At 45.4% G+C, this 27,057-nt stretch overlaps 1 protein-coding gene across 2 annotated transcripts in view; it reads right to left on the bottom strand.

The window, feature by feature from the left end:
• Positions 1–766: 766 nt before the first annotated feature.
• Positions 767–27,057, bottom strand: part of NUDT5 (nudix hydrolase 5) — a 41,121-nt gene continuing 14,830 nt past the window's right edge. For both annotated transcript variants that reach the window (XM_015411991.1, XM_015411984.1), the window contains exons 2-10: positions 26,131–26,235; positions 18,032–18,099; positions 16,222–16,274; positions 13,927–14,034; positions 11,800–11,895; positions 9,729–9,830; positions 8,128–8,136; positions 5,001–5,054; positions 767–1,730 (exon numbers count right to left, since the gene is read on the bottom strand). In XM_015411991.1, the coding sequence (XP_015267477.1) occupies positions 1,621–1,730; positions 5,001–5,054; positions 8,128–8,136; positions 9,729–9,830; positions 11,800–11,895; positions 13,927–14,034; positions 16,222–16,274; positions 18,032–18,099; positions 26,131–26,193 (663 nt within the window). In that variant the 5' untranslated portion in view covers positions 26,194–26,235 and the 3' untranslated portion in view covers positions 767–1,620. The remainder of the gene's footprint in view (positions 1,731–5,000; positions 5,055–8,127; positions 8,137–9,728; positions 9,831–11,799; positions 11,896–13,926; positions 14,035–16,221; positions 16,275–18,031; positions 18,100–26,130; positions 26,236–27,057) is intronic.

The following is a 27,057-nucleotide window of genomic DNA, read 5'->3' as shown; positions in this document are numbered from 1 at the left end:
TAAAATGTCACCTTTGCTGGTTTTGGAAAATAGTTGGTCATTACTACTCGATGGGAAATAGCTCTCATTGAAAAGAGAGGACTTTGGAGTGCTGAGTGTCATTTGGCTCATGCACTCGATAGGTAATTCCATAGTAACGTTTGCAACAACTTGCAAGTGAGACAAACATTTCTATATTATGGTTGAGAATAATACCCTGATGCTTAACAGACTTGCTTGCCCATCCTCCCTGGAAGTTGAATATATGTGGTTTGATACTTGGGTCCCAGGTCAGAATGGCTTCAGAGCAATTCCTTTTCCATTAATATACTCGTGGCATGTTTTGTGCTAGTCCAGGCATGAGTCCTTCTCCTGTTAGCAGGCAGAATTGCATTTGGAATGGCTACTGCCTTACTCCACCAACTGCTCACCCACTTCTAGCACCAGGGAGCCTTGAGTTGTTCTAGTACAACATTCATTCTGTTATATTAAAAAAACACCACTAGTTTATGCCACTTTGAGCCTTCCAAAGTGTGTCTCATCAGTAGTTCTTACAACAATGTAAGGCAATATTATTGCAGATTTGGAAGGGAGGGGATGACTGCATGACTTATATAATAAATGTTAGTCTTTACTCGGGATTTTTTGTGATTATACTCATACAGAGAACTGGCACCTTTTTTTCAGGGCTTTCCCAAGTCCAGTGGCGGGGTGGGGGTGGGGTGGAATTGGTGAAAACTGGCAGAGCCTCATATTAAAAGGGCACAAAAAACCCCACACAATTGTATTTACCAGGGTTCTGTTTTATTTTGCTACAACAGAGTAAGACAGCTACCCCTATGGAATTGTCTAAGACCATCTGGTTACCTCTTGCTAGAAGGAGATCTGAATCAGGCACTTTCCCATTTCAGTACAGCTTACTAATTCCAAAAACCTCTTTTTTAAGAAAGAAAAAAGATCAACTATGAAGCAGGCAAAGATTCAGACATGATCCTGAGAGGGCAGAATGTGCAGCCTGACTGCTGTTAGTGTTCCTTTTAGCAATGCAAAATTCAAATTCACAAGGCATGACATTTGGGCTAGTATTTTGGAGGGGAAGGTCTGACTGTCATGACAATCTGACAAAAGTGCAGTGAATTCCATGGCCACAATGTCAGTTCCAATGACAAGTTCTTGGGTGAATCTATACTACAAGTAAAAGCCAATAGTACAATGGGGACAGCTGCTTCAGAAATGCATTTAGATAATTATGGAAGAAGAAAGAAAAAACATTTTAAAAAAACTCCAGGACCTCAAACCAGTGAAAGACAGGCCTTTCTACTTAACACTTCCTCCAATGTTGAGATTCAAAGTTTGAATCTCCAGTAACAAACTGTAGCAATGACTATATACACAGTGTGTAAAGACATTTATTTTTCTTAGACATTTTTCTTAGAAATTAGTCAATCAGACACAGAAAGTGAATTAAAATTAATGCAGTCTTTCAGACAGTAAGACTACCCATCCATGGTTGTCTTTGAAAAGGATTACTGTTGAATATAACACTGAGTACTTTTAATTAAAGAGCTGCCATAGTGGGATCTTCACAGCTGTTGGACATGATAAAGGAAATGCTTCCAAAGGACTAAATATGGTGCAGTCTCAGAATTTCATGAATGGTACTTGAAATGGTGTATCTGTGGCATGCTTCAAGGCCAAAGCATAAGCATAAACTTTGGCATCCACTATAAGGTGCTCTACTGTCACCAGCTCTGAAAGAAAAAAATGTTTTTAGAACAGGCCTCACTACTGTTCCAAAGAGCACTAATGGTATGTATATCATAGATTTCTCTCATATGCATTGAATACAGTTCAAACAACTATTAGACACTTGGGTTATAGGCTGCTGTTCAGAATGCAACATTTTAGCTTAATGCAAATATTCCTTCTGAGGCACAGTTGCAACCCAAAGCACATTTGTACAATGCAAACATAAGTACTCTTCTTGTATATGGTTCTGTTAGCATGCATGGCAAGTTTGCTTGCTAAGGCTGCACCTCCCCATAGTTCAACTGGGTGGTTGCTTCCCATGTGATTAAGAGCATTTAAGGATTCTCACTAGGGGTGTGAAATCCCCCCCCCCCAGTATTTTTTTGGTTCAGGTCTATTGGATTTGAAATTTTTTGGGATTCCCACAAGATCCTGGATCCCAATACTGGTACAGAATTCAGCTCTGGGATTTTTGGGAAATCCCGAATTTCTTCGGCTCCAATAGACCTGGGGGATGGGGGACAGAAAATAGCAAAAGCCAGCCTGAAGCTGAGCCAGTGGGAAGCACTCCACTCCCCGCTGGCACAGCTGATCTCCAGGCTGTCTTCTTCAGTCTCTTTCAACTTTAAAGAGACTGCAGTAGAAGCGTGACAAACAGCTGAGAGGCTGGAGCAATCTGCTCCAGTCTCTCTGCTGTTTTTCGGATATACCTGGTAATTCCCAAATATATCTGGATTTTTTCAGGAATCCCCCTCCCCCCTTGGAAAACACCTGAATACCTTTGGGATTCCAAAATATACCCCAAAATTACTGGTATTCTTCAGGTATTATATTTTTGGCTTGGGTAGATCTGAACACCCCCACCCCCAATTTTCAAAGCTGTACAGAAGCCTAACACATGAGCTACTGAGATGGGGGCGGGCAACCACAAAAAGAGTAACATTACCTAGAAGCTAGGACCCTGTTGTGATAACTACAAATAACTGATTCCTGTGTGGATAATGAGATCCACACAATGGGGCTTGCCAGCATTCTGCAAACTCGGGGGAAACTATATACTCTAAAGGCAAAACACAAAAGTGAATAATGATGTCAGTATATGTGCAGATATTGTAGAGCAAAACTGCTGATGTTCAAACACTGTTTAGGATAAATGGTGCATAACAATGGGCAATGCCAAAGAGAGGTGGCAGTGGGAAAACAGGAATGGGCATGAACCACATTTTTGCTGTTCAGTTCATGGCTCATGGCTGAACCACGAACCTACATGAATGGATATGGCAGTTCCCAAACCAAGCCTGTTTGTATAGGCTCATGAGCAATTTAAACCCTTGCTTTCTGCTCTCCATGAAAATAGTGGAAAGCAGAGGTTTAAATGACCCTGAGCTATTTAAACCCTCCAATTCTTCTCCCCCCCCCCCGAAGTAGCAAGGAGCAGATCAGGAAGGTTTAATACTCTGTTTTTGCTCTCCACCACTTTGAAGCAGGGGGAAACAAAACCAGAGGGTTAAATATGGGAGTGAAGTGTTTCCAGGGGGTATTTCACCCCCTCCTTTCTGCTGGCCAGCAAAAAAGAAGGGGGGGAAGTGCCTCCCAGGGGGCACTTCAACCCCTCCTGTCTGCTGGCTGTGCCCAGCAGAAAAGTAGTGGTAAAATGCCCCCGGGAAGGTGCCTCACCCATTTAAACCCTCCTTTCTGCTCCCCTTGGCTTTTCATGGGGAGCATAAAGCAGGTGTCGTAAGTCCATCTGCTCAATGACAGCACAGATTCCGGAAACAAAGAGCTACCTGCATCTGGTCCTCAGCCAGTAACTGAACAACTGGCTGCAGCTGGCTCTGAGCCAGGAGAAGAGCAACATGAGGTCAGGTTACTGGCTGAGCAGACGTGAGGTCAGGTTACTGGCTGAGCCTACATCTGAAACCAAGCGGATGCCTTATACCTCTGAAGCAGTAAACAAGGCTTCAGAAGCCACTCCCAGCCCACCTAGCTCACTCACACCCCTGCAGCGCCAACCCTGTTACAGGCAAACTGAGTTGCAGGAAAGGAGGAGTGCAAGACTCATGGACCATCGTCAGCTGTCAACTGATGAGATGGATGAGTGGTTTCAGGGTAACTGCCAAGGAACTGGCTGGGAGTATAGCTTGTTAACACTTGGCTATAAAGTCAGTCCGGAGAAAGCAGTTTGCGGGTGCAACAAGTACACTTTGCTACTGAACCACCAACCTTGCTGTTACCAGACCTCTGCAACTTTGAACCTTGGACTGGACCTGACAACTGGCTTTTTTGGAAACACTGGACTGGACTTGGAGTTGCTACCTGGAATTCCATGACCCTAGATTGGACTTTGTGAAACCTGTTCTCCGGAACCTCTGATTTTGGACTGTACTCTGATTACTCTCTCTCTGTCTCTCTGCTATCCTTGGCATGACACCTATTCCCTGGGAGGGCTGGGCCAGTACAGCAGGACCATTCAAATCCTGCTTTTCTGCTCCTTGCAGAAAGCTGCAGGAAACAGAAAGCAGTGGTGGTTTAAATGGCTCCAAGCCACTCAGCTGTTTCTCTGCTTTCTGCTCTTCACAAACCATTGCACCAAAATTCGTGGAAGTTTGTTGTAGTTCTTCAGTTCATGAACTTTGGCTCGTGAACCCCGAACAGGACAAAATTCATGATGAGCTTTAGTTCATCAGTTGGTTCATGCCCATCCCTATGGGAAAGTGGGATTTCTCCTCCCTTGCCATTCCTTATAGGACCCTCTCTTTTCACTTCTGAAGTTGCAAGAGCATTTATTAACCTATTTCCTACCAATCTGTGCACAGAACACAGCATTTTCCTGTGTTTCTCTCTGTTCCTGCAGCCCCTTCCAACCTCCCAGAAGACCATTCCTGGGGTTGTGGGACTTGAGTGGAGGAACGGGGGGGGGCGCTGTGAGCACTGAAGTGTTGAGTGTTTTCAGGTGAGCTAGAATGACTTGTATGGTTTCATGGGGAGACAGAATTCAGACCTATCTTCTTACCACGCACTTCCCAAGCTTCTGAAGACATGGGGGGGGGGTGTGTGGAATGAAAAGCAGTCTGACTGCTGACTTATTGGGATGGTATCAGAAACAGGGAGTAAACACTGCTGCTCAGAAGACTGATGCCACGTAAGAGAAATCTCACAATGAAGAGCTTCTCTGTCATGGAAAACACAAGCTTCCCACAGAAAATCCTGCCAAAACTCAAATCTGCAGCACCTGCCACAGTCTGAAGCTTTTCCTCACTGACTACACTTACCCTCAATTCTCTGCAATAAATCATTCTTCGGTAGCGTAACTACTTCCACAAATTCTGAGGGGGGGAAATCAGAAAACCAAGTCACAACTTCAGTTTTGCTACATTCTACAAGGCAACCTCCTTTTAATCTAAAAAAAGATTTTAAATAATGTGAGAATTAACTATTTTAGGACCCAGAGAAAATGGAGACCTGGCTAGCCTCTGTGCTCCTCAAGACAGTTTCAAAATCACATTGAAGATGACACACTAGTGCAGGGGTGGCCAAATTAGCTTAATGCCAGAGCCACAAGACATGAACAAATATTACACAGTTTTTAATTGAAAAATATGCAGATGTGCTTTTTATTAAATGATACTGCCAAAAATAAAAATAACAAAAGGGGCAAAACAGGTATAGATTATGATATTTATTTGTCAAATTATATTTATTTGTTTGCTAATGATATTTGTCTAAGAGAGAGAGAGAGAGAAATGTGGAAAGAGAGAGACAAAGCAAATCGATGGGGGGGGGAGGCGGAAGGAAGGAAGAACGAATGGGAGAAAGAAAGGTTGAAAGAAAGCAAATAGATGGGGGAGGGAGGAAGGGAGAAAGAGAGAGACAAAGAAAGCAAATAAATGGGGAGGGAGGAAAGGAGAGAGAGAGAAAGAAACAAAGTAAATAGGTGGGGAGGGAGGAAGAGAAAGAAAGAAAGAAAGAAAGAAAGAAAGAAAGAAAGAAAGAAAGAAAGAAAGAAAATAGATGGGGAAGGAGAAAGGAAGGGGGAAGGAGAAAGGAAGGGGGAAACAGAAAGGTGGAAAGAAAGCAAAAAGATTTGGGGAGGGAGGGAAGGAACGAAGGAAGGAAGAAGTGAAAAGAAAGCAACTTTAAATATGTTCTCCAATGCCCCCATGCCAGCTGGCTTGGCAAAGGGATTTAAAGAGACTAATGCCTTCTCCAAGCTCCCTACTGCCACACCAGCTTGACTTGGAGAAGGGATTTAAAGAGACAAATGCCCTCTCTGAGCCAAGCCAGCGGATCAGTTTGGTGGTTTGGTGGGGCTTGGAGAACACATTTAACTTTAGATGGGGAGGGAGGGAAGAAAGAGAGAGAGAAAGGAAGGTGGAAAGAAAGGAAGTGGAAAGAAAGCAAATAGATGGGGGGAGGGAGGGATAGGTGTAAAGAAAGCAACTTTAAATGTGTCCTCCAACCTCTCCCGCCTCCAAGCCAGCCGGCAGGGGGGAGGCTTTGAGAAAGCATTTAAAGTTAAAGTTGCTTTCTTTCTCTGCTCCCCCCACCTCAAACCTACCCAGGGAGGGGAACACTAGCTGAGGAAGGGAAGACTGATCAGAGAGGCATGCCTCCCCTTTGCTTCCACAGCCATCCTGCCGGGAGCTGCACAATATGTGTGAAAGAGCAGCGCATGAGGCTCCCGAACCATATTTTGGCCATTCCTGCACTAGTGTGACTCTGCCTCCAGGCTAAGGGCTTCACAATTGCCCGCCTGCCTCCTAGCTATTGGAGATGAAGAACAGCCCCAGTGTCTACAAGGAGAAGCAGACAAGATAACACTTCATATTATGATAATCAGTTGAAATAATTCTTTAATTCATTCATTTATATACCGCCCTCCCCGAAAACATCCATTAGAATAGTACAGTTAGAGCAATGTTAAAATGACAATTTAAACTGGATAAAATAATAAAATATGTAAAAACAAATAGATCAGATGTCAATTCAGATTGTTTAAAATATAGTGGTAGGTGCCCTGATGTCTATTTCAGTTTCAGGCCACTGATGGGAGAATGGGGGGAGTGTCCACCACCTCAACCAAAAGCCCGGTGGAACAGCCCAGTCTTGCAGGCCCTGCAGAACTGCAATCAGTCCTGCAGGACCCTGATCTCTCATGGGAGCTCATTCCACCAGGTGGGGGCCAGGGTCGAAGAAGCCCTGGCCCTGGTTGAGGCTCGTCGGACGTCCCTGGGGCCAGGGATCACCAAGAGATGTTGGTTTGTGGGCCTGTAGTTTAGAAGTGTAGTTTCCTCATAGTTCTTTGGCCTTTGCAGGGAGCCATTAGCCAGAGCTGACTTCAGCCCAAGTGCCTCTGTGGCTGGACACAACATGGCAGTTGGCTGCTGCTGCTGATTTTCACTTACTAAGAAGAAGGGCCTGGTGGAAAGTGCTGTTAAGTCACAGCTGACTTATGGCAACCCCCCGTAGGGTTTTCAAGGCAAGAGACATTCAGAGGTCTCCCATTCAAATGGTAGCCATGGCCAATCCTACTTAACTTTTGAGATCTGACAAGAATGAGTGGGAGGGCTTCTAAGGTCCTGGCCCCACTGGTGGACCTCCTGATGGCACTGGTATTTCTGGCCACTGTGTGACACAGAGTGCTGGAGTGGATGGGCCTTTGGCCTGATCCAACATTGGCGTCTCTTATGTTCTTATGTTCTTATGAGACAGGGCCGAGACAGGGCGAATGAGACCCTAGAAATCACAAAAATCCTTTGGGAAAAAAAATTCCAATGTGAATTTAAAATATATTTCTTTGAGGGGATTGAAAGAAGGATTAAGGGAATGGATTTTGAATCCCTGTCAGTGTCTAGCAGAGCTGCAGTGGCTCAAGTGGTTAAGACACTGAACTGCAGGCTGTGGAAGGTCAGTAGTCCAGCAGTTCGAGACCAGAGTGCCGCATGATGGAGTGAGCTCCCATCTCGAGTTCCAGCTCTTGCCAACCTAGCAGTTCGAAAGCAAGAAATTGCAAGTAGATAAATAGGTACCACTTCAGTGGTAAGGTAACAGCATTCCGTGCGCCTTAGTGTTTAGTCATGCCGGCCACATGACTGTCTTCCGACAGCTTTGAAACGGAGATGAGCACCGCAACACTAGAGTCGGATTCAACTGGCTTTCGAGCAAGGGAAACCTTTACCTTTTAGGTAAGGAGAAGAGAGAAGTCCAGTAGAGATAAGGTAGAGGAAACTAGTCCTCTCCATTACTTTCTCAGCCAGTTTTCAGTCGTAGGAATCCTGTACAATCAAGCCCTCCACACGTATCACAGCAAACATACACGCAGTCACCTAAATGATTGGATGATCAAGCAGCATACTTATCTGCGGTTCCAGCTACAGTGAACTTAAGTGTACCACATACCTCCTTCAGCTGTATACAAAAAACAAAAAGCACAAATATGGGAAACTGCATGTTTTGGAGCATTAAATCCTGAATGTTTGCATTACAGTATCAGACTTCAATGGCTGGATCAAATCACTGCAGCTCTCTTACAGTATCCTGCTTTGGGATGTCACTGGGCCAAAGAGATTTTGGCTGTCTTTTCATGTTCCTTAGCAGTGGCTTGTTTTTGTTCTGTTGTCACAACGGTTAAGGCTGCTTCCCAGAGGGCATCTGAAATATCTTCCCAGATCTCCAAAGAGGAGCAAATGTGGGTGTTTGGACGGGGAAAAGCACAGATTGCAGGACTACTGGCACTAAAGTTGTGAGCAAATGATTTGGCTACTGCATGAATCAGTTTGCTCTGGAGCCATCCTTCCTGAGCTAAGACAAAAATGTGTGAGCCAGAGGCTAAAAAACTGTGAGCTAGCTCACACTAACTCAGCTTAGAGGGAACACTGACCACAAGATCGAGAAAGCCACCTCTGCCTCCAAAGAACTCTGCCTGTCAGTTTCCACCTTTCCCAGCAGGCCTAATCACAATCTGGGCCTGTTAACACCCGCCCTTCAGCTCATCCCTTCTGAACAATTCTTCCCATTTCCCTATCCTTTGCCACCACGCATCCCTCCCTTGTGCCCTAAAGTCCCTCTCTTTGGCCTCCTCAACTGACACCCTCCACAACACACAGCAGCTGCTTCACTTTGACCCCAGTCCCAAGAGACTCCCTACTGGGGAGGGGGCGCACACTGTGCAGCAGCCTCCTGCGTGTAAGGAGAAGAGAGGGTAGAGTTCATTTGCCCCACAAGGGGGAGGTGAGTTCTGGATAATTTTGTCTTGCATTTTGGCTTGCACGCAGCTCACAAGCCATTCAAGAACTACTAACCCACCCACCCCTGCACCGGTCGTGTCTGTAATGTGACAAGAGGTCACATAATTCTGGACCACACAGCTTCAGTTTGGGAGGCATAATTATATCACAGAACACTTAGAGAGGAGCCATCACTCAGCAGTAGAGCATCTGCTTGGCATGCAGAAATTCCTAGGTTCAATCCCCAGCATCTCCAGTTCAAAGGATCAGGTAGCAGGCGAGGTGGAAGACCTCTGCCTGAGACCCCAGAGAGCCAGTGCCAGCCAGTCAGAAGAGACTATAGTGACGTCCTCAAGACACCAAAGGTCTGACTCAGTAAAAACCAGCTTCATGGGTGTCCCTGCATGAAACACTGCAGCATGCCAGAATGGAAAGTTTATCATAGCCTGTTTCTAATAATGTACTATATGCATGGAACTATTTAATACATGCCACCTTCAATATGAAATGGTCAAATCTGGAAAAATGGCACTACCTCATTCTGTGTGATGGACAGAACAGCTCTTGGTTTCTGTCTACCAGGGCAGTTAAGTGTATTTTCCTCTTATATTGACTGAAACCTATAATTAGGAGTTATATTTGGTTCCTGGGATCATGTGCTAAACCCAGCACAATTTCATTTAACCCAAGGAGAATGAAATACAAGTTTTCCTTCTTGAAACCATTATTTTGACAGTAGGAAGAAAGAAACTGTATCAAAGAGAACAGACTCACCAGGCTTCTGTTTGGGCTTCAGATTGACAGGACTGTCCCCATTGATGGTCACGGTCGCAATGTGTGACGTGCAGTTTGTCAAGCCTGGGTCCAAACACAGGGCTAAAACAAAGCATTGTGGCATAAATCATCTTGGGAAACAAGAACCAGAGGCCTGGTCAGAACTTGTGGAGCCAATGATCCTCATCCAAAGGCAGACAAAATTTTACTCCAACAAACAAAATGTACAAAGCACAGCACAGAATCTGGGTCCGAATCTATTGCTCTGAAGAACCAGATCCAAAACTCTGCTGTATCACAGCATGCCACAGGGTATCATGCTGATGCCAGTCACCAGATTCTTGAGATCCAGCAGACACCAGAAATAGCTGGAATCCAGAAAACTGGATGGTGAAGGAACTGGCCTGCAACTAACAGTGTGGCTGTGATTTGGGGCACAATCCTGAAGGCTCCCACTGGAGAGCAGCCCCTGTTGAACCTCCTTCCCTGTGCAGGAGCTGCAGCAACCACTCTGACCAGCTGTAGCAGGGGCCAGGGCTGTCTGGCCACCCACAAGCAGGCATGCCTGGGATTTCCCCCACTGTACTAGGGGTATAGAGATGTTAGTGTCACTCCAACAGAGAACGTTTGGTAAAATGGTTAAGTGTGTGGACCCTAATCTGGGAGAACTGGGTTTGATTCCTCACTCCTCCACTTGCAGCTGCTGGATGACCTTGGGCGAGCCACAGTTCTGTCAGAGCTGTCCTTGAAAGAGCAGTTCTTGAAAGAGCGGGGAGGGGAAGGAGTTTGTAAGCCGCTCAGAGACTCCAAGTGAAGGGCGGGGTATAAATCCAATCTCTTCTTCTTCTCCTTCATTATATCCTCACAACAACCCCATAAGGTAGGTTAGGCGAAGACTGTATGACTGGCCCAAGGTTTCCCAGCAATGCTCATTAAATTTACAGATTATACTAAATTAGGAGGGGTAGCAAATACGGTAAAAGACAAGAGTCAGGATACAGGATGATCTTGACAGGCTGGAAAACTGGGCTAAAAATGAATTTCAATGGGGATAAATGTAAAGTTCTGCATTAGGAAGAAAAAAAAATCATATGCATAATTATAGGATGAGGGAGACTTGTCTTGGCGGTAGTATGTGTGAAAAGGATCTAGGGGTTTTAGTAGATACATTGAACATGAGTCAGCAGTGCGATGCAGTAGCTAAAAAGGCAAATGCAATTTTGAGCTGTATCAACAGAAGTACAGTGTCCAGATCACGTGAAGTGATGGTATTGCTTTACACTGCTCTCGTTAGACCTCACCTAGAGTACTGTGTTCAGTTTTGGGAACCGCAATTTAAGGATACAGAGAAGCTGGAATTTATCCAGAGGAGGACAATGAAGGAGACCAAGTCCCATGAGGAAAGTTTGAAGGAGCTGGATATATTTAGCCTGGAGAGGTGATATGATAACCATCTTCAAGTACTTGAAGGGCTGTCATATAGAGGATGGTATGGTTTTCTGTTGCCCCAGAAGGTTGGACCAGAACCACCGGGTTGCAATTAGAAGAGTTTTCGGCTAAACATTAGGAAGAACTTCATGACAGTCAGAGCAGTTCCTCAGTGGAACAGGATTCCTTGGGAGGTGGTGGGCTCTCCTTCTTTGGAGGTTTTCGAACAGAGGCTAGATGGCCATCTGACAGCAATGCGGATTCTGTGAATTTAGGCAGATCATGTGAGTGAGGGTAGGAAGGGTTGCATATTAGTGCTTGCAGCCCATTCTTACACACCCAGGGAAATCCTGACAGCCACTTTAGGGTGAGGAAGCAATTTTTCTCCTGGCTGTTTGGCTGGAGATCCTGGAGGTTTTTTGTCATCTTCTGGGCATGGAACAGCAGTCACTGGGGGTGTGGGGGGAGGTATTTGTGAATTTCCTACATTGTGCAGGGGGTTGGACTAGATGACGCCGGGGGTCCCTTCCAACTCTATGATTGTATGTTTCCATGGCAGAATGTGAATTCCAACTATGGTCTCCCAGATCCTAGTTTGACACTCTAACCACTACACCACAGTGGCTCTTGCCAGCTATAGCACCTGGAGAGCATTCGAGGATGTCCCCTTTATATCCCGTTTCTTCCTCCAGTTCACGCAAAGCAGCACTCTCCGGACTTTCGTTTTCATCGATGAGACCTGCAATGCAAATTAGAACTACAATCAGCTGTTTTGAAAGGAAGTAGGGTTGTGGTGACATCAGTGGGACTAGGCTTGGAGCCAGGATGTCCCCAACATGCCATCATCACGTTGGGGATGCCCTGCCCCCTCCGGGAAGGCCCCCCAAAGTCCCCCGCTGGGGACGAAGATGGACCTGGCAACCCTTGAAACATCATACATATTCCTTGCCAAGAGAGAGAGAGAGAGAACGCACAAAACTGTCCTACTGTTGTGTGTCCCCTTGGCACCCGCCAACTTTTCTCCAGATGCCACTGCGCCCTCGCTTGGCCACATGTGGGTACTACTCTTCCCTTGGCGTTGCAGCTTGCCACACAACAAAAGGGAGTGAGGAAGAGGACAGGAGTCGCCACAGTCTCAAGTGGGGAGGGGGGGTTATGTCACTGCCCCCTCAGCTGCCAGCTCCCTGGACTCAGCCAAATGCACACTCTCTCTGGGCTTACAGGCTAGAGCTCCAGGCCGTCCTCCTCAGCTGTCTCCTGGAGCCCCTTTTTATACCCTTCTCTTCCCTTCCCTGCAACTCCAATCCCACTCTGCCTTGGCCCTGCCCCCAGTATAACAGCCAGGACGCCAGCCCCGCCTTTCTGGAGGCTTCCCTGTCGAGCCCCAGTCCAGTGACCGTGGGCTGTGGGAGACTGAAGCCTGGGCCTGTTGGCAGGTGCCTCCACCACTCCTTTGCTTGGCTGCCAGTCCTGTCACTGCTGCAGTCGGGCCTGGCCCTGCTTCTCCTGGTGCCTCCCTCCCCCTGCTCCTGGGGTCTGGGAGGCCTCTCTTGGCACTGTTGCGGGCGGTGTTGCTATTTCTTTCTTCATCCGACATTTGCTCGGACCCTCCCACGGGCCTGTGGTGGCCGCAGCTGGCCTCCACTGCCACTTCAGTCCCACCACCGGGACCTCCACTCCTATTTCTGCTGGACCCCACCGTGGGCTCTGGAAGCCACCACGCCCTCGCTTGGCCACACATTGGTACTACCCTTCCCTTGGGATTGCAGCTTGCTACACAACAAAAGGGAGCGGGGAAGAGGACAGGAGTTGCCTCAGTCTCGAGTGTGTGGGGGGGTTATGTCATCGCCTGCCAGCTCCCTGGACTCAGCCAAATGCACACTCTCTCTGGGCTTACTGGCTAGAGCTCCAGACAGTCCTCCTCGGCTGACTTCTGGAGCCCCTTTTTATACCCTTCTCTTCCCTTCCCTGCAACTCCAATCCCACTCTGCCTTGGCCCCGCCCCCAGTATAACAGCCAGGATGCCAGGCTGGCATCTCCTAGCCAGCCCCGCCCTTCTGGAGGCCTCCCCACCGAGCCCCAGGCCAGTGAGTGTGGGCCTGTGGGAGACAGAAATCCGGGCCTGTCAGCAGGAACCTCCACCGCTCTTTCACTTGGCCACCAGTTCTGTCACCGCTGCAGTGGGGCCTGACCCTGCTTCTGGCACCTCCCTCCCCCTGCTCCTGGGGTCTGGGAGGCCTCCCTTAGCTCTGTTGCAGGTTGGCGCCCACTGCCTCCTTCACCCACTGCCTGCTCGGGCCCTCCCATGGGGCTGCGGTGTCCATGGCTGGCCTCCACTACCACTTCGGGCCTACTTTCAGGCCCGATGCCAGGACCTCCACTCCTCTCTTCACTGGGCCCCGATGTGGGCTGGATGCTTCCGATGCCGGTTCCCTCCTCCCCCCGTCCTGGTAATCCAAAGGGGTGGTCGTGCCTCAGCGCCTGCTGCCCCAGAGAGTGAGGGAGTGCGGTGAGTGTCTCCACGGCTGAGCAAGGCTCCTGCTGGGAGGGGGCCTCAGCAGGGCTAGTCCTGGCCAGACCAGGACACCTACTGCCATTCATACGCTCTCAGGTTCTATTTCTGTCAAAAAATAACTTGCAGATGCCCTCAGGTTCTGCAGAGGAACTGAATTCAAAGACTATGGGCCTGTTTCTAAGTTCTGCTATGGGAAACGGGCATGATATCACATTAAGATTAGGATACAGAAAAGAAGGCAGAGCAGCCACTCACCTGCTGGGAATTCCAAGCAGTACACACCCATGGGGGGTCTAAATTGTTTCACTAGAACCACACAGTCATAGTGGAGAGTTCTTTGCAACACAGGAATAACAGCGACCCCTGCCAACATAGAGAAGAGAGTCACAAAAACATTCACAAAATGCACTAAAGGAGATTGGAAATGCCTGTGGTTATGCATTCGACAAGTCTGTTCACACTATCAGTTGAGGACACTGTTTTGGAACTTCTGGAACCAGACTGCCACAGAGGATTCTGCAATATTTTGTTGAATACATGCTCATTTTACACAGGGGCCCAGCTTGTCATGTTTGGCCTCACTGTTGTTCTGCATGGATTTGAGAATGTGAACCCCCAAACCCACCCCTGTAGCTACTCCTCGCTGGTAAAGATCAGCCATTGCAAGCTAGGTCCCTGTCCAGGAAACTTGTCTGCCAATGACTGTGCTTCTCCTTGCAGAGCCCTTGAAAAACTGCTCCCCAAACACTATTTAAAAAACCCTGGCTTGAAGAGTTGGGGGTGGGGTCTTTTTTTTTTGAGTCTGGTGCTGTGGCCACAAGCATCCAAGTGTGCTAAGCCATGCTTGCTTGCACTGTACCTCCCTATCCATGCCCTCTTCAATAAAGGAGCAGGTGTGTTCCTTTTATTCCAGGAGAAGGTTTTGGGGTCTGGTGACACTGACTTCTGCTGTTAGGAGTAGAATAGCAAGCAAAAATTATCACAGTTAGGGACCAATTTCAAAAATTAGAAATATATATATCTCCTAGATTATGATCCTGTTTTGGGGTGGCCACATTCCATGCACTCCCTCAGCTATTAGCCCGTCAGCCACCACTCAAGAGTACTTGTGTGCCACTGGCCGGGTGCTGGGTCTGCTCCTCTTCCCCACCCACTCCCCCTTCAGCCGCTGTGCCCTGTCAGAATTACTGGGAAACGGCTTTCTCTCTTGACGAAGATAATTTTCCTGTTTGGGACTAACTTTCTTCTCAGTGGCTGTTGGTAGGTGTCACGAAATGGCAGTTACCTGTGTTTGTAAAATGGCTGTGGTTATTTGTTTAAAATGTTCCCCCATCAGGTTTAATTGAGCTGTAGTTCTAGAGAGGGGCCTGCAGGGGTATCACTCACTGGGTTGAATGGGGCTTCCTCATCTGCTGGCCTACAGTTCCCAGCTGCCCCAAGGCCAAAAAGTGCGGGAAAACATGGACTGTCCGAAGGCAGTCTTTGTCCCTGGGAGCAGCAGAAAGCCAGCCACTCCACAGTCGGCTGGACTGGGGAATGAATGGAAGTTTCCCTGCTCTCTTGGGCGCAAGAGAGAGAGGCTGAAGTACAGGTAAGCCCACAACCTCCAGAGGTAGAGAGTATTGTAGGAAAAGAGGATTGTGTTTAACCCCTCTTGATTTATGCCCTGTGTGTGGGAAAATGGAAAGCTGAAGACAGGGGGGGGAAATAAAGGTAGGTTGATGATTGGCTGGGAAGGAGATAGGGTTGCCAACTCCAGGTGGGAAATTGCTGGAGATTTGAGAGATGGAACCTGGAGAGGGTGAGGTTTGAGGAGGGTGGGACCTCAGACAGGTACAATGCCATAGACTCCACCCTTCCAACCAGCCATTCCCTTCTGGGGAACTGCTGTTGCCAATCTCAGGAGAGGGGTGGAAATCATTCAGAATTACAACTGATCTCCAGGAGGGAGGGGGAAGGAGATGCAAAGCTGAAATCAGAGGGGCAGATAATGGCAGGTTGATGGCTGGCTGGGAAGAAGATAGGGTTGCCAACTCCAGGTTGGGAAATTCATGGAGATTTCAGGGGTGGAGCCTGGAGAGGGTGAGGTTTGAGAAGGGGTGGGACCTCAGACAGGTGCAATGCCATAGACTCCACCCTCCAAACCAGCCATTTCTTCCTGGGTAACAATTGTTGCCAATCTCCGAGTGAGGGCTGGAGATCACTGAAAATTACAACTGCTCTTCAGATAGCAGAGATCAGTTCCTCTGGAGAAAATCGTGGACTCTGTGTCATTATACCCTGCTGAGGTCGCCACAGCACATTGATGCTGAGTGCCCAAGGCCCTGGCACTCTCCCAGAGCCTCTCTCTAGAGCTCATTCTATTTATTTCCACAGCAGGCCTTATTCCTAGTATATATATGTGTGATGTGTGTGTGTGTGTATGTTACAGTAAATATCTGGGGTTCAGTGAATTTTTGGGAAAAGTTCACACAGACATTATGTATATTTCGATTATTATTATTTTTGTGTATGTGTATCAAACTTGTATTGATGTAGGGACTTGCTTACCATCAGCTGAAACTCCTTCTCTTCTGGTTGTGCGCTTTACAGATTCCCATACTCTGTTCAAATTGGGGGCAGAAGACAAAGGAAATGTTTATTCCAAAAATGAGATATTTATTAAAGTCCTTTAGTATCAAGGGAACTTTCACTACCATATGCTAAGGTCATTCTTAAACTGCAGAACTTGTGGTTTTCTGGAGAATTTTGTACTTCACAATGCAGATTTCAAGACAAAAAGCAGAGGTCATAAAAACATAAGAGAAGCCAATGTTGGATCAGGCCAATGGCCCATCTAGTCCTACACTCTGTCACACAGTGGCCAAAAATACCAGGTGTCATCAGGAGGTCAACATGCTAAGAAATAATAAATCACCAAAATTTTGCACCAATTCAATTCAAATACTGCAAGAACAAAAAACTGGATTCTGCAACTTGCATGAATTATGCAAATTAAACACATTTGAATAGTGTGTTTTACTGTGCATAATTTATTGTGCTGTTACGTGTCATCTTCCTATACAACTTAAAGCAAACAGGCAGCTGTAGGAAGCTGCACTGTAAATATAGGAATAACAGCCAAAAGCAATTCAGAACTTTGCTTACACTGTTAAAGATATTTATTACACTTCATGTTTATCTCAGCCTTCCTCCTAGAAGCTCGCTCAGTACAGTGGGTGCTTTCCCCCAGCCCCCAACAGTTAACGTATTTTATCCTCAAAGCAACTGAGTAGAACAAGACAGAGTAGCCTAAAGTCACCTAGCTAGTTTTGTGGCTGAGTGAGGATATGAATAAAAAGCATGAAGAAATTTAGAGTGTAATAAATATAAATGTACATCCCTTCTCCAAAGACTTTAAAATCTAAATGTTACAAAAAAGCTGATTTTTAAAAACTTTTATTCAGGTGCATTCAGCTATACCAAGTACTTATTTATTTATTTAATAAAATTAATCTCTTATAAATCAAACTCCATTTAAGTAAAATCAAAGGCTATGGCTCAAAATAGTAAGAGTTTCCATTATTAATTTATACTACCCTCAAGTTACATTAAAAGTAGATAAAATGATGATAGTGTGGATTTTTTTTGCAAGGTGTTGTTTTCCATTAAATACTGAACACGGCCTCTTTAAACGCCTTCTTCCCCCAAGCCCCATGGTGGCAGCGCAACTTGGCAGTGAACTCAGAAGTGAACTCCACCACACTTGGAGAGGCAATAAGCATTTAAAGAGACTGTGGTCTTTTAAAATGCCTACTCCTCCAAGCATGACGTGGTGGCATGGCTTGAAGAAGGCATTTAAAGATCACAATCTCTTTAAATGCCTTTCCCCCCTTCCATTGAAAGCAATGGAGGATGGGGACACCTTGTTTGGGGGTCCAATTCTACGGAACAATCTTTTTCAAACTTGGGGGGCGTGATTAGAGACACCAGCAGCTATGCTGTAAATTCGGTGCCTCTACCTCAACCCCCCCCCCCAGAGATCCAGATACCCCCAGATCAATTCTCCATTATACCCTATGGGGACTAACAGTATTGGAAAATACCAATATTTTTTGGATTCAATACACCCGAACCCAAAAAATACCAATTTTTGTTTTTTTGCACACCCTTATCTCAGACTATTATCTGTTGTTGGCTCTCCAGAGGAACTGGTTGACCACTGTGTGAGACAGGATGCTAGACTAGATGGACCACTGGTCTGATCCAACAGGGCTCTTCTTATGTTCATACACAGCAGAGTTTCCCAGAGCACAGTATAAATACCAGTGCCTTAGAAAAGAGATACAAGGGTATGGAGTGACAAAGAAGAAAGTCTTACCTTGTTTTACCTGTGGGATCTACATATGTTGTTTGATCAAGTTTCACCCACTTTCTCTCTGTAATAGTCTAAAAATGGAGAATCATCAATTAAGTGAGTGAAAAACTATCATCGTGATTTTGAACAAGTGTTAATGCTTTTGCTAGCAATACTGTAACCTGTACAAAAAATTGAAGCCAAAAGCAACAACTTCTCTTTGCACTTTACCTGTAGATGAAGGACAATTGTTTTCTCCTAGCAAAGGTGATGTTTCCATAATTTTCACAGTATGAAATCAGTTAAAAAGTACCCACCATGAACACTGAAAGACATGTCTAAGTTCAAAGTGAAGAAAGACAGCTACTTTTTGTTTACACACCCTTGGGGGAAAGTCATATACCCTTCTCAGGAATCTTTGCAAGCCTGAACATATGAAAGCATTTATCTTTCTTTTTAAAAGCTACAACACTGTGAATAAAAATGTAGAATATTAGTACTAGGGAACTACATCTGAACTATTTTTCATGGACAGTGCTAGAATTTTGCTCATCAGGAGGAGGAGGAGATTGGATTTATACCCCGCCCTTCACTACCCAGAGGAGTCTCAGAGCGGCTTACAATCTCCTTTCCCTTCCCTCCCCACAACAGACACCCTGTGAGGTAGGCGGAGCTGAGAGAGCTCTGACAGAAACTGCTCTTTTTCAGGAACAGCTGTGCCAGAACTATGGCTTGCCCAAGGTCATCCAGCAGGTGCAAGTGGAGAAGTGGGGAATCAAACCCGGTTCTCCCAAATTAGAGTCCGCGCAGTCTGCGCACTTAACCACTACACCAAACTACATCAGTGAGTACATGTAGCTAAAAGTCAATGAACTTTCCCCCTTCTACTGCAGTCCATTGAACCACATGCAAAGTTTTGTTCTTGGTAGTCAGAAGATGCTCTGTATGATGTTATAACGTTGACATTTTGATGGTAACTTTGCTTTTAACTTTATTATTTATTTCTACATTAATTCCCTACTTTTCTCCTCAGTGGAGAGCCAAAGAGGCTTACAAAGAGGCTCAGTGGGGACCTAAAGAGGCTTATACTCTCTTCCATTTTATCAGGTAGTTTAGGCTGAGAGAGGGGTACAAGTTCTATAAATTTCAGACCCCCAGTCAAGTTACACTCAACAACTCTCTTTAGGCAGTGAAAGTTTATTGAGTTATATGCAAGATCCAGAAAGTCACTTGTGTTAGAACTAAAGATTTTGGTGGGTACAATCTTATTATAGGAAATTCAAGCAGGTCCCATCCATCCCCCAAGCATACATCACAGCCATACTCTGCCTAATTGCCATGCCAGCCAGGAGAGATATATGTTCTGGTAATCTAGAGTCCAAGATGACACAAGAATGTGTTCAAGGCCACCTTCCCCTGGAAAAGTGAAAGAGGAGGGGAAGGGGGTTGACTTGTGGAAAAGTTACATCTTATAAAAGCAAAAGTCTCATTCACTCCCGCACACACTCACCCCACCCTCAGGAATGCCCACCCCCGAAGAATAACCCAAGCGAGCACAGCTTAGCAAGGTTTGACAATAAACTACTGCTGACTGGACACCATTATGGACTATACTTAAGAATGGATTATACTTAAGAACTATGTTTTGTTGCAATATATGTAATATTTATAGCACCTTAGAATTGTTTTATAGTTTTGTTTTTATATTTTAATGTAAGCTGCCCTGAGCTTGCCTTGGCAAGGAGGGTGGGGCATAAATCTAATAAATAAATAAATAAATAATAAAAGCATGAGGGTAAAGTTGGGGGTCTGCAGTGGAAGGGGGATATTGCAGGAAACTGCCGCTCCTTCTTCTGAAGACTTAATTAAGTTTCCAAAACTGTGTGGCTGGATACATGCCACTTTTATCCTTATAATGGTGATAAATGCATGGTTTGTTTGTAATGTGAAATGAATACAGAATTGCTCTAGATGAATCAACTTAAAATTTTACATTCCTTCTCTCCAACAAAACAAGGTATGAATGCAGGTATGAACACAGATTCAAGATTCAATTTGCCTTTGTGGGCTTGCCAGAGTCTAGTTATTGGCTAATTTCACAGCTGAAGCTCTCTCATGTCTGAGGTTTGGTCACACATTTCCAAGTTTATTCATTTAGAATTATTTTATGGCATCTCTTCACATAACCAGCCTGAGGTGGCTTACAAAATAAACCATAACAATGTGGGACCTGCAAGAACCTTGCAGGAGTAGACATCCCAATCCCCCACCTCTGCTTCTTCCCTCTCCCCCTACTTCTCTCACACTCTTTCTCCTTCCTGCCACCCCTTTCTCCCTCTCTCTCTCTCCCTCCATGCCCGTCACTTCCTTTCTGCCCCCTCCCCATCACTCTTTCTGCCCATCACTCTCCCAGCCTCCCACCTACTTCCTTCCCCCCACAGCAGCACTGGCAGCAGCTGCTATCCAGGAATCACAACGGATTGCCCAAATACAGAGATCAGTTCCTCTGAGGGCAGCCAGCTCCATGTTGGGAAATTCCTGGAGATTTGGGGATGGAGCCTTGGGAGGATGAGGTTTGAGCTTTGAAGTGACCTCAGCAGGGTATAATACCATAAACTCCACCCTTCAAGGCAGCCATTTTCTCTGGGGGAACTGATCTCTGTCAATTGCAATTCCAGATCTCCAGCCCTCACCTGGAGGTTGGCAACATTAGTTCCCCTGGAGGAAATGACTGCTTTTGAGAGTGAAGTCCGTGGCATTATATCTGTCTGAAGGGCCTCCCCATCTTAATCCGCACCATCTCTAAGCTCCACCCCTCAAATATCAACTGACTGTGGCTTTTAGCAGTTTTGTCTGGGGATGACTGCTGGCCCCGCCCCCTGCTGGGTGAGCCTGTAATTATATTAAGACTTCTCCTGTCCAGAGTCAGACCAAAGCCAGCTGGCTCTGAGAAGGGGCAGGTGAGGGAGCTGCTGCTGGAGTGGTGAGTGTTTTATTATTTGCTTTTCCTTAACTGCTGAGGAGAAGTAGCTGAGTTTACTGTGTGGGAGGATAGTGTTTGAGGTTGTGTAGGTGTGAATAGCCTGTAGGAGAGTGGTGCTTGTTTGAGAAAGTTTGGTTTCTGTTTGTCACTTTTCCCTGAGTGTAACTGATTGTGGCTTTTAAAAGTTTTGCCTGGGGCTGACTGCTGGCCCCGTCCTTTGCTGGGTGAGCCTTTAATTGTATTAAGGCTCCTTCTTGCCAAAGGCGTGAGCCGAAGGGTGAGAGCTCAAGGACTCTTGCCCTGTGGCTCTTAGCCTGGGGGCCTGTAGGAAGCTGAGTAGCTCTTACATTCTATATTTGTTAAGTTAGTTTTTGCTTCTGCAAACCTTTCATAAATAGTCAAGAGGCAGTTTGGCAGGAAAGTGATCAAGGAAGTGCAAGTGAAACGGAACTAATTTTGAAATGGATTGCAGCAGCATGGCTGGTGAGGGAGCTGAGGCAGTAATGTGCAAAGTCTGTGGCATGTTCGTATTCTTACCTGAGGGTAACAGCCATTACACTTGCAGCAAATGTAAGTTGGTAGCCCTACTGGAGGAGAAGATACAGGGGCCTGAGGCATGTTTGTCCACACTCCAGTTTATTAGGGAAGGTAAAGATTTCATGGACAGAACACATGAAACACTCCTGAGAGGGCAACAGGAGGAGGAAGGAAAGATATCTTAGCAAATGGAGGAGCACCCAACACAGGAGGAAGGCACATGGAAGAATGTAACCCACTGGAGCAGGAAAATCAAGAGACATTCTGAGCCTCTGTTACGAAGCAATCGATTCCTGGATCTCCCCACAGATATTGATTCTGAGCCACTGGAACAAGGGCTCTTCCCCACCTTCCACGAAGCTTGAAGGAAATTTCTCAGACCCTTGTGGATGAGAGGACTCAAGCTTCTGCTCCCCAATATAGGAGAATATGTATGTTGGTACCATGGGATTCCCTATTGAGAGGGGTAGAAGCTAAAGTGTGTCAACCAGACTCGTCGTCTCGAGAGATATCCTGTATACTGGGTGCACATATCCAGGATGTGATGGAAAGGGTAGAAATATTCATCAAGCCCACGGATTATTATCCCTTCTTGCCCATACACATAGGCGATACCTCCCGGCACAGCCCAGAATGTATTTTAAAAGACTATGTAGCTCTGGGTAAAAAGGTGAAGCAATTGGGATTGCAGACTTTGTTTTCATCAGTTCTTCCTGTTGAAGGCTGTGGCTTACGAAGGGAAAGAAGAATACTACAAATAAATAACTGGCTACGTAGATGGTGTCATCAGGAAAGGTTTAGATTTCTGGACCACAGTTTATACTTTTGAGATTAAGCTCTTCTATTGGGAGATGGTAGGAAAATATGTGTTTGGAAACAGTCTTGCAAACCTAATAAGGAGAGCTTTAAACTAAATGCTATGGGGGAGTGAGACAAAAATGTAAAGCCTAGTATGATGCCAATAACTGGAGATAAGAACTCTAACATTTTGGAGGGAGTGGCACATATGCTAGGTAACATTAACTCACAGGTAAGTACACACACGAAAGCCTCAGGTTACATAAAACATGGGTTCCGATGTCTCTACACTAATCCGCAGAATATGGGAAACAAGCAGGAAGAACTTGAAGTCCTAATTCAAAAAGGGGACTATGACCCAATAGGCATTACTGAAAATTGGTGGGATGACTCTCACAGCTAGAACATTAGGATTGAGGGGTACAGCTTATTTAGAAGGAACAGACAAATAAGGAAGGGCGGAGGAGTCACATTATACATAAAGGAGGTATATACTTGTTAGGAAATATATGAATCTGAGCATGGAAGTCCAGTTGAGAGTCTCTGGGTAAAAATAAAAGGAGTAAGAAATAGTAGTGATATTATGGTGGGGGTCTGCTATAGACTACCAAGCCCGGCAGAGAACTTGGATGAGACACTCCAAGAACAGATTACAGAATTCTCAAAGAGATGGGACACGGTGGTCATGAGAGATTTTAATTACTTGGATATCTATTCGAAGTCAAACTCCGCTAAAAATGAAAGGTCCAATAAATTCCTGACTTGTCTTGCTGCCAACTTCATTTTCCAGGAAGTGGAGAGGGAAACAAGGGGATCTGCTATCTTGGACTTGATTCTTACCAATAGGGAAGAAGTGGTTGACGAGGTGAAAGTAGTGGGCACCTTCAGTAGTAGTGACCATGTAATTTTGGAATTTACAGTCTTTGGGAAGGGAAAAGCTGTACGTAGTCAGACATATAGGTTGGACTTCTGGAAAGCAAATTTTAACAAATTTAAAGTTATGCTGAGTAGCATCCCATGGTCAGAAATACTTAAGGAGAAGGGAGTTCAAGAGGAATGGGTGTTTCTTAAAAGTGAAATACTGAAGGCACAATCACAAACGATTCCTATGAGAAGGGAAAATGGGAGGAGCCTAAAGAAGCCAAAGTGGCTCCATAAACAGCTTCTCGGAGTCTCAGAGCGGCTTACAAACTCTTTTCCCTTCCCCTCCCCACAACAGACACCCTGTGAGGTAGGTGGGGCTGAGAGAGCTCTTTCGAGAACTGCCCTTTCAAGGACAGCTCTTGTAATAAAAAAAAGGACAGCTCTTGTCAGAACTATGGCTTGCCCAAGGTCATCCAGCAGCTGCAAGTGGAGGAGTGGGGAATCAAACCTGGTTCTATCAGATTAGAGTCCGCACACTTAACCACTACACCAAACTGGCTCTCTTAGAAAGTGGAAGGAGGGCCTTATAATCAAGGGTGAGTATAAACAAATAACCAGTGTTTGTAGAGAAAGAGTTAGGAAAGCCAAAGCTCAGTATGAGCTTAGGATAGCGAGAGATGCTAAAAACAACAAAAAAGGGTTCTTATATTCAAGGTAAGAAAAAGAACAAGGACATGGCAGCCCCATTGCAGGGACAGGAAAGTGACATTTTACCAGGTGACGAAGAGAGGGCAGAATTGCTCAATTCCTACTTTTCCTCAGTCTTCTCTTGCGAGGGAAACAGTGCTCAACATGGCAAAAACAGAAGACATGACAAGGGAAGGGAGCTGTGGCCTAGGATCGGCATAGGGGTAGTGCACAAACACCTACTTTCTTTAAATGAAACTAAGTCCTCAGGGCCAGATGCATCCAAGTGTACTAAAAAAAAACTTGTGGATGTAATTTCTGAGCCTCAGTCCATTATTTTTGAGAATTCTTGGAGAACAGATGAGGTGCCAGAAGATTGGAGGCAGGCAAATGTTGTCCCCATCTTCAAGAAAGAGGAAAAGGAGGATCCAGGTTAACTACCGACTTGTCAGCTTGACGTCTATACCTCGCAAATATTTAGAACAAATTATCAGACAGACAGTCCTTGAGCATTTAGAAAGGACGGCTGTGATTACTAAGAGCCAGCACGGGCTTCTCAAGAATAAGTCATATTGGACTAAGCTTATCTCTTTTTTTGAGAAAGTTATTACCTTGCTGGATCAGGGGAATGCTGTAGACATAGTTTATCTTAATTTCAGTACGGCTTTTGGTAAGGTTCCACACAATATTCTTGTTGATAAATCGGTAAAATGTTGTTTGGATCCTATGCCTGTTAGGTGGATCTGTAACTGGTTGACAGATTGCACCCAAAGAGTGCTCGTGACTGGTTCCTCATCCTCTTGGAGAGGAGAAGTGGAGTGGCTCAAGGATCTGTCACGGGACCTGTTTTCTTCAACATCTTTATCAATGATTTGGGAAAAGGAACAGAGGGAACACTTATTAAATTTGCAGATGATACCAAATTGGGAGTGGAAGCCAATATGGTAGAAGACAGAGTCAGGATACAGGATGATCCTGACATGCTGGAAAACTGGGCTAAAAAATTAAAATTAATTTCAATGGGGATAAATGTAAAGCTCTGCATTTAGGAAGGAAAAATCAAATGGATGAGGGAGACTTGTCTTGGCAGTAATATCCACGAAAAAGATCCTCTATATCCTGTTGTTGCTCCTGCAGAGTAACTGGTTAGCCACTGTGTGAGACAGAATGCTGGACTGAAGTGCGGTGATGGGGAGGGGCAGTGGCTAAGCAACACAATAGCTCAAAACTGAAAAGTTGTGAGAGATCATCCCTGCACTAGCTAGGAGTAACAAAGTGGTAGATATGGAAACTTGGCAAATCCTCTAAATGGCAATGTAGGTTTAGAGTGCTAGATGTGCAGCTCATCTAGCAGGAGAAACTCTCATGAGTTGTTGGTGGAAGTACTTCCCATTTTGTTTTTGATACCCCCACCCAACAGTAAAGGCAAGGGGTGGTATTGCTGGGCAGAGAATTGGGACCACCACAGGGTTTTCCAGCTTCCTGAAAATGGCCTACCAACCCGTTCGTTCACATGGACCATCCATATTTTTCATGACAGAAAATGCAAGCAATGTAGAGGCCCAGAGCACCAAATAAAGAGCTGAGTATGAAAGTCAACAGATCCATAGATGATCAAAAAGTTCCTCTACAGAGCAGTGGACTCCCACATACGAGGGAAAGTCCCATCTTGATCCACATCACAACTTCTTCTAAAGATAAATAAAAATCTCATGCATAAGCTGTTTGATGTAGTAGTTGGATATCAGAACGCATGCTATAGACAGACCTTTCCCAGTTAACAGAAATGTGACCGCTGGCTTCCAGGACTCTTCAGGGCTGACGACTTGGTTAACACGCGTGAGAGCAGGTCCCTTTCACCAACTTCAGTGGGACACAGCAGCACTCAACTATGTCTGATTATGACCAAGAAAGAGAAGACTGTAGAATCCCTCTAACAGAACCTCTTTAGTGCAGATTCTTCCTCAGTTCCAACAAGTCCCAAAGAAACTTTCTGTTTCTCAAAAATTTAAAAGAACAATCCCAACTCCCCCAATATTATGGCTCTTATCCTGACAAAAAGTAAGACCTGCAAGATATCTAGTTCAGTTAAAAAGGGTCCTGTTGATGCATGGAAATTATTTTCATGTTCTCACAAGTAGGAAATACTTTGTGAGAATAAAAATATATTGTATTACACAGCCCAACAAGTGAACAAAAAATGCAGCTTTGAAACAATATTCCACCCCCCCCCCAAAAAAAAATCAGTGCCTACCTCCTCTTTAAGAATGGATTCCTGGGTGGATTTGGGAGCCTGAGTGGATGCTTCTTTTTCCATTTTCAGGGATGTTCGTCTGTCACCTCCAGCACAAAGTCCACCCTATTACAAACCAGAGTCAATATTTGCCTTCAGGGTCAAGTCAGACCATTCATCCTTTTTTAAAATTCTAAATGAATAAATCACCCCTGCAACAAATGTTAACTCAAAGCGTGTTCCCAACTTCAAGCACGTAGTAACTTTACACTGGATGATCTTTGGCCAGTTGTATCTCACCAGATGTTGCCTTCAGACAACATTCTGCCTTCATCTCAATAGAATGTTTGATCAATAGGATGGTGCACTGAGCCCAAATGAGATCAGAACATAATCCAGGTCCAAATGCAGAACTAGGATCACAATATTTGCAGTGCAATACTGAACAGGTTAAAACTTAGCTTAGGAGAATGTTATTCATCATTTTATTTATTAGTTCATACTTCTGATTAATTCAAAGATCCCCCCCCCCCACTTGACAGGAGAGTGGAATAATTTTTTTAACACAAGTGCTTCTAAAACATATTCTTAGAAGGCACCATTTTATAAGAGGCCTGCTCCCTTGATACCAAAACTTATAGACATCCATAAGTGAACCTCCATACTTCAGTAAAATTAAGAGGGGACTCCAGGAGAATTACAGACTGAAGGCACTTCCCAGAATAACAAAAGGGAAGTAGTCTGAACAGGTCTACTTGGGAAGTGACTGAATTACTCCCTTCCTTACTCAGAAATGCAGGCAATGTCTCAAGGATTACCCATGAGAACATACCCTTAATGCACAAAAGGATCCAGTCAGTAAACACCCCTATCTTAAGCCTATTGTTTCCCCAGGATACAATGATCAGTCCACGCCCAGTTCTTTGTCCACCCTCTAGACCAGCCAGT

Source organism: Gekko japonicus, unplaced genomic scaffold, assembly GCF_001447785.1.
Source record: "Gekko japonicus isolate JY-2015 unplaced genomic scaffold, Gekko_japonicus_V1.1 scaffold679, whole genome shotgun sequence".
Classification (NCBI taxonomy): Eukaryota; Metazoa; Chordata; class Lepidosauria; order Squamata; family Gekkonidae; genus Gekko; species Gekko japonicus.
Note: the sequence above shows the minus strand (reverse complement) of the source record. Positions and strands in the feature narration are given on the sequence as shown.